We start from the raw sequence: 6853 nt of genomic DNA on the forward strand, positions 1-6853 counted from the left end.
GGGTCACAGGCTCTGCAGGGCCCTCGTCAGAGCCCCTCTGTAGCAGCTGTCCCCAGGCGGATGCTGCTCAGAACTTATTAGGTCACTTTGCCTCTTCCAGAAAAGGGGAGATGCAATTTCCTCATGAAGAATGAATCCTAAAGGAAGAAACAATGCTTCTGCATTTATTGTGAGCCAGAAACAGATAAAAATGTGGTGTTTTCCCCACCTCTTGCTTTTAGTTTGTGGTTTTTCTCAGTAGTTTTCCTAAATATTTGGTAGCACGTGTTAAAGACAAGACTTGTTTAATTGTGAAATTCACTATAAAGAAAACACAGTATGAATATGCCCAGTAGCATATTTGCATATGTGTCTAGAATTCTGGGTATGGAAATACTGTGGTAAAAGACCATATTTGTCATATGATATAATTCCTGGCACATAGTAGGTGTCTGTAAATATTTGTTGAAGACATTAACTATGTAAGTAATGGGCAGACAAAAGAGCCTTGGTAATGTTCACTCTGTTTGCCTTTTGAGGGTTTTTGGTGGAGGTGAGGAATATGTGAAATAAGACTTTGGATCTTAATATTGATCTCTGCCATATCACATTGTAGAAATGTTTAAGTGGTGGTCTGTGGGCAGTTTGGGAAACAGTGCTTCCCCCTGCCATGGAAATGACCATCAGAGGGACTGCTAGCTGGCTCAAAGAGAAGTTGGCAACCACCATCTTTCTCTTAAACTTGCTCAGGTTCTGAAGATCCTTGCTGATGGGGGAATGACACCCTGAATCAAGGGACTGCTGTCCACTGTCCCCAACTTGCTCAGGAGCCCCCAGCTCAGAGCTGAGACAGATTACTTATGAGCTGGGGTGGTGCTGTGGCATTCTGGCTCTGGAGCCCAGTGGGCCTGTTTTGACTGTTTATTAGCTATGTGACCTTGGGCAAGTCATTGACACTCTTTCAGCCTTAGTTTCTGACAGTACCAACCTCAGAAGATGGTTAATGGCAGGGGTAAAAATGATGATGATCATCAAAGTGCCTAACTCAGTACTTGGCACATTATAGTAGGTGCTTAATAAAATGTAAGCTTCATTCCATTTCATAACATCTTCAGTCCTGTGTGTATGAGAGGTGGGTAGGACTGGGGAAAGAAAATCAGAGACTTGTGATATTTCCTTCCTTAATGAATTATCTTCCCTGGAATTGGGGGGTGGTGGTGGGAGGAATTTAAAAGGTATATTTCTCCAATTTTTAAAAGCATTACACTTAAATAATAGCACACATGATAATTTTATGAGTAACTCAGGCTATATGTAATATATTTTACACATTTTAAAGTTTTATAAGTTTATCTACTCACATTAAAGAATATTTGCAAAATAGAGGAAGATTCACCTGTAGGCTCAGCACTGTCAGCATCCTGGTATCAGTGGATTGTAATGGATTGATGTCAGATATGCATGCCTGATATAATGTGTATATTTCAGTTTCTTGTAAGTCTTCCCTCATCTCCGTCCCCAAATATAAAATAATTTGGGAAATTTAAATCTGCAGTACGACATGCTGCCAGTAGCATTTGTGACATCCACTTGATACTATTGGCTGGCTCAGGGCATCAGCAGCAGTGATGAGAAAAGCAGTGATGACAAAGCAAAATAATAAAACAGCAGAGAAGAGAAGAGGAGATGTAGGTCAGGAGCAGAGGTATAAGCAAGATGCTCTGATACACAGGATGCCGTCCCCCGCCCCCCGGGTTATTTATTAACAGACGCAAGTTGGAATGGTTTTGCATTTGTTAAGTTAGTGGTTGGTTTTTGCCCTCTCTATGGTAGCAGCAGCAGCGGCAGCAGCGGCAGCGGCCGTCTCCTGCTCTAAGATGCTTTATTTGCTACCACCTTCACTGGTTTCTGGTAAGGCTTTTGGCCTCCATAGGCTTGGGAATCCCAGGAGAGAACTTCTGATTAGAGGATCATGTTTGAATGAATTCTGTGGGGCTGTATGTGCACCAGAGGATAACTGGTTCCGTTGACCCCACATAGGTGCCACTCAGGAGGTGGAAAAAGCTGGTGGGATAAAGGTCAGAATAACCCCCCCAGCCCCTGCTGCTGGGTTGCTGAGGATCCCATTTCCAGCAGGGCCTTCTCTATCCTTCTCTGAGTCTGAAGAGGGCGCTCATGTCACTGGAATCCCACTTATTGGCTTAGGGCAGGCAGAGGAGCAAGAGCTCTGAGAGATCTCTCCCACCTTCTCAGGGCTTGAAGACAGTGGACCTGCTCTTTGATCTCAGGCTGGAATTTTGGGCAGGGCATCCGTGTTTCTCCAAGGATGTTACTTGGATGAGCTCTTTACTTCAGCTTGCATGTTTATGGACTCTCATGCCCTGGTGTACGGGGAAGGTGGGCTACAGCTCAAGTTAAAGTCTCTTCTTTGGGAGATGGGTTCATTTTTTGTCCTTGTGACGTAGAGAGCTTGAACTTGGTGTTCCCCAGGTCCTGCCCTGCTGCCTCTGGCGCCTGCCTTCTGTTTTACTGCCCTGTTTTCTGAGTGCCTGGTGTGCAACCTGTCCTTCAGCCCTCCCTGAAGCTTTACGGACCCCAGCCAGTGTTCTCACAGCTCCTTCTCAGTTATCCGTTAGCCCTTATTACACTGCATTGTAGTTAACCTGAGTCTGATGCTTCTTGGTAAGAAATAAATTAATCTACTTTTCCACCAGTAATTGTTGGAGACTTAGACTTGCTCTTAAAAGAAAAGTAAGAGTGATTCAAAGAAAGGAATCACTTCAGTGAACATGCAGACTCATTAGTGGGAGGGGATAGATTCTTGTCGGCAAGAGGTCCCACCCTTGGCTCTGCCAACATTTCCCCAGGGCTGTGTTTTGGTGTTAGTTTTTCCCCATGATACTGACTTTCTTCATTACGTTACCAGGAAGCAGATTCCAGCCATTTTTGGACATTTTTGATCAGGGGCCTGCAGACTGCACCCCATGAGCCAAATCAAGCCCAGCACCCATTTTTGTTTTACGAAGTTTTATTGGCACAAGCCACGCCCACTTGTTCGCATATTGTCTGTGGCTGTTTTGTGCTACCATGACTGAGTAGTTATGACGGAGACTGTGTATCTGCAAAGTCTAAGATATTTACTACCTGGCCCTTTGTTAAAAGTTTCCCAACCCGTTTTAGATGATAAATTGCCCTGTCAGCCCACAGTTCTCAGTTATGTGGTGAGCATCTGACGTGAAGCAGTTTGTTTAAGAGGGAGTGTGTGCATAAAGGGCTTGAAAGGCCTGGGTCTCTCACTTACCAGCTGAGAAACCGTGGGCAGATATGGAGGTACTTTGAGACCCTTCCTTCGTTTATAAAACAGGCACTGAAAACAATGCCTACCTCACAGGTTGGCTTTCTTCTTTTTTCCTTTTCCTTTTCCCTTACTGCTTGTGAAAGCACTCTGTGGACATCAGAACAGGCCCTCCATTTGACTGTGGACACTATTGTTGCTCTTTTCTTTCTCAGGAGGAGGATGCCAAGAAACTGGTGAGTGAAGCCATAGCAGCTGGCATCTTCAATGACCTGGGGTCTGGAAGCAACATTGACCTCTGTGTCATCAGCAAGAGCAAGCTGGATTTTCTCCGCCCGTACTCAGTGCCTAATAAGAAGGGGACCAGGTAAGTGAAGGAGATTCTTCCTGTGGCCACCCTTGATATATTCATGGCATCTGGACAGGGTTTTCTTGATTCTTACCCACGTTAAGTAAAGCCAGAGGCCCCAAGCCAGCTTTATTCAACAGACCTTTGAATCATTATTTTTTTTATGATTGTGGGCTGCTGTCAGGTGTAGAAAAGTGATACAATTTGTAAAATGTTGAGGGGAGAGGTTGAGTGGAAAGACTCCTAGACTGGGGATTGCGGGGAGAGCTTTGAATCACGTGCTGTCCTTTCTCTAGTCTCTTAAAGATGCCTCTGAATTCCGTATGAAATTCTGTGAGAAGGTACATTCACCAGGGCATCCAACCCGTAGCTTTTCCTCAGAGTGGTTTTCATTCCCTAGATGGTTATCAACCATTGGTTAAGAGTCTCTGAAAGTTAGCCTTGGGAGCTAACTGTTGCTTCCTGCTCTGGAGGGAGCCATGCCATTTAGCCCATGGCACATGCCGAGCAGGCACTGCTCTCCGTGGTGCAGTCCGGCTCAGAGTCGGGGGCAAGCTTCTAGTTGATTTGCTGGCGGAGCTGGAAGATGTCCAGCCCTGGTGGCAGGTGAGCTGCTCATCAGCAGTCCTGTATGGCCGTCCAGCTGCCTGACCTCTTCCTGGAGGCTGACCTGCTCAAAATGTGGCTTCTGAGCTCTGCTGCAGCTGTCTTCATCTGAATGTATATAGCAGCATTTATAAACAGCCCCAAGCTCCGCTGGAGGAGAGCAAGCACGTCACCTTCCACGGTGCTGCTTTAACTTCCACCGCAAGTACTCAACTCCAAGTCAGGAGTAATTCACAAGGAACAGATAGAACATTGAGAACCAGCAGGTATTCACCGCAGTGTGCGCTCAGCGTTGTGAAGACGGGTTCACGATGGGTTAGGGCAGCACAGCAGCAAAGAGCTCTGGCTCGGGGTGGGGACCTGTCATGGCCTGGCGTGGTGACTTTGGGCACCTGTCTTGGAAATGATGGAGCTAGACTAGGTGATCGCTAATGAGCCCATGGAATTCTCGGGCCCTAGGTGGGGAGGGAAGCAACCTTTCAGGCCTGGGGCTGTGTTGGACCTGGCCTTGCACGTTCCCATTGGCTCCTCTGCAGCCCTGTTTTGCAACCCACTGTTGCTTCAGGTAGAAGCCCTCCCTTCGTGCTGCTGAAATGGGTGCTGTAAGCCAGGATGGCGAGGAGGCTCTTGTGTCCACACCTCCCACAGACGTTGTGGTTCAGATGAGTCAGGCGCACAGAAGTCACATGGGGCTCTGGCTCCCAGGCCACAGGCTGCCACGGGTCCATCCAGTGTGGGGGAAGGAACAGCGTTTTCACACCAGCAGGGGAGGGGCGGGGCACATCTTTTACAGGTGCTGCTGCTCAGATCCTTTCAGAGAACTTTGTGGGGACTGTGGGAAGGTTTCGCAGAAATAAAGGCCAGCTTTTCTTGGCTGTGCCTACTCCTGGTTTTGTACAGAGCTCTGTTGTGTCGCCCTCTTCGAGCACAAGCTCCCATTTGAGAGGCTGGCTTTTCAGGGAGCACGTAGTCATGGCACCGCCAGCAGCCTCCTCTTAGTCCATGTCGGGTTGACAGAAATAGTGTCCCAGCTGGGGACAGATGAGAGACAGCTGGACTTGTGCTGCTGTTTGACAGTGTTGTAATTCCTGGCCCCACTGTAAAATCAGCCGTTCAGATTTTTATCTTCTAGACTGCCTTGTGCTCAGAGAAACCTCTGTCAGATTCACCTTGAGAAGGGTGGTGTTGGGTGTGTCCTCGTGCTGATCTACCATATCCCTGTGGGGACAGTTAACTCTCCCTTCTTGAGTCTCGAGAGTGTGGTCAAAAGCGACAAGCCCAGGGCTTCCCTGGTGGTGCAGTGGTTGAGAGTCCACCTGCCGATGCAGGGGACACGGGTTCGTGCCCCGGTCCGGGAAGGTCCCACATGCCGTGGAGTGGCTGGGCCCGTGAGCCATGGCTGCTGGGCCTGCGCGTCCGGAGCCTGTGCTCCACAACAGGAGAGGCCACAACAGTGAGGCCCGTGTACCACAAAAAAAAAAAAAAAAAAAAAAAAAAGTGACAAGCCCAGAGTCTGGCTGCGGGTCATTTTTATACTGTTTATGCTTCCAAATATTTTTAAAGTGTTTAAGGTAACAGTTATGTCATTCTTGTTACTATTCAAGAGAGTGGCCATGGCAGCTTAATGAAAGGATTCGCTTCCTCCTGGTTACTGAAAGGTACTTTAGGGAGGTTGAAGCTTAAAGGCAGAGGCCCAAATGCTTTCCAGCATCTTCTGGGGATAGTGAGGTGGGGAAGGAGATTTGAATGTCCACCTAGTGCCAGGTTCTCTATATTATCTCTTTTCATGTGCATCATGTCTACCAGGTATCCCCATTTTGTAGCACTTGAAAGCCAAGGAAAGTGAACCTTGGGGGAGCTGAATCCTCCCAAGGTCGCAGAACTGGGAGTCAGGAGAGCCAGGATTCCAGTCCAGGCCTGCTCGCTGCCTGCATACTTGTCCCTCTCTCCAGCCCTCCATCAGGCCCCTTGGGGGGATCCTAACTCTCTGCATTTGTTTTTCTCTCATTAGGTTTGGCCGGTACAAGTGTGAGAAAGGGACCACTGCAGTCCTCACTGAAAAAGTCACTACCCTGGAAATTGAGGTGCTGGAAGAAACAGTCCAAACAATGGACACTTCCTGAATGGTGTTGGTGGATGTCTGGTTATTGCTCCAGAAGACTGGGGGCAATGGAGGCTCTCCCTGTAAGACATTCGGCCAGTGTTTGCTGAATGAACCCAATAAAAAATGAAAACCAAGTTAAGTGGTTGAAGTCTCGGGGCTCTGTGGTTTTTTGGGCTGCTAAGGCCCATCGACCTGGCCTCCCCTTCAGGATGTTAATCCCTCCCTGAATACTACTCTGCGTTCAGGTGGGTGTAAGAGCAGTTTAACCCTTCTAAAAACAGACGAGGCCTCATTTTTGTTGCAGGAAGTCAGACTGGGTTGCTCTGATTCTTCAGTTGAACATGTATTATATGCAGCCCTTGTGCTAACTTACTTTCTCTTTGTTCAGGGTAGTCCCAGGTTTTTGTTTTTGTTTTTTTAGGATGAGTGCAGCACAGCCTTTTACCCCAGCAGCCAAGTAGGAAAGAAATAGAGATGATCACTTCTGAGTACCAAGAAAAAGCAGGTAGGTGGACAGTTT

At 47.7% G+C, this 6853-nt stretch overlaps 1 protein-coding gene across 1 annotated transcript in view; it reads left to right on the top strand.

Moving 5' to 3' along the window:
* Nucleotides 1-6468, top strand: part of PSMB7 (proteasome 20S subunit beta 7) — a 57055-nt gene extending 50587 nt beyond the window's left edge. Inside the window, exons 7-8 of the mRNA XM_079707087.1 lie at nucleotides 3490-3641; nucleotides 6241-6468. Coding sequence (XP_079563213.1) covers nucleotides 3490-3641; nucleotides 6241-6352 — 264 coding nt within the window. The 3' untranslated portion in view covers nucleotides 6353-6468. The remainder of the gene's footprint in view (nucleotides 1-3489; nucleotides 3642-6240) is intronic.
* The last annotated feature ends 385 nt before the right edge of the window (nucleotides 6469-6853 follow it).

This window comes from Hyperoodon ampullatus (genome assembly GCF_949752795.1).
Source record: "Hyperoodon ampullatus genome assembly, chromosome: 6".
Taxonomy (NCBI): Eukaryota; Metazoa; Chordata; class Mammalia; order Artiodactyla; family Ziphiidae; genus Hyperoodon; species Hyperoodon ampullatus.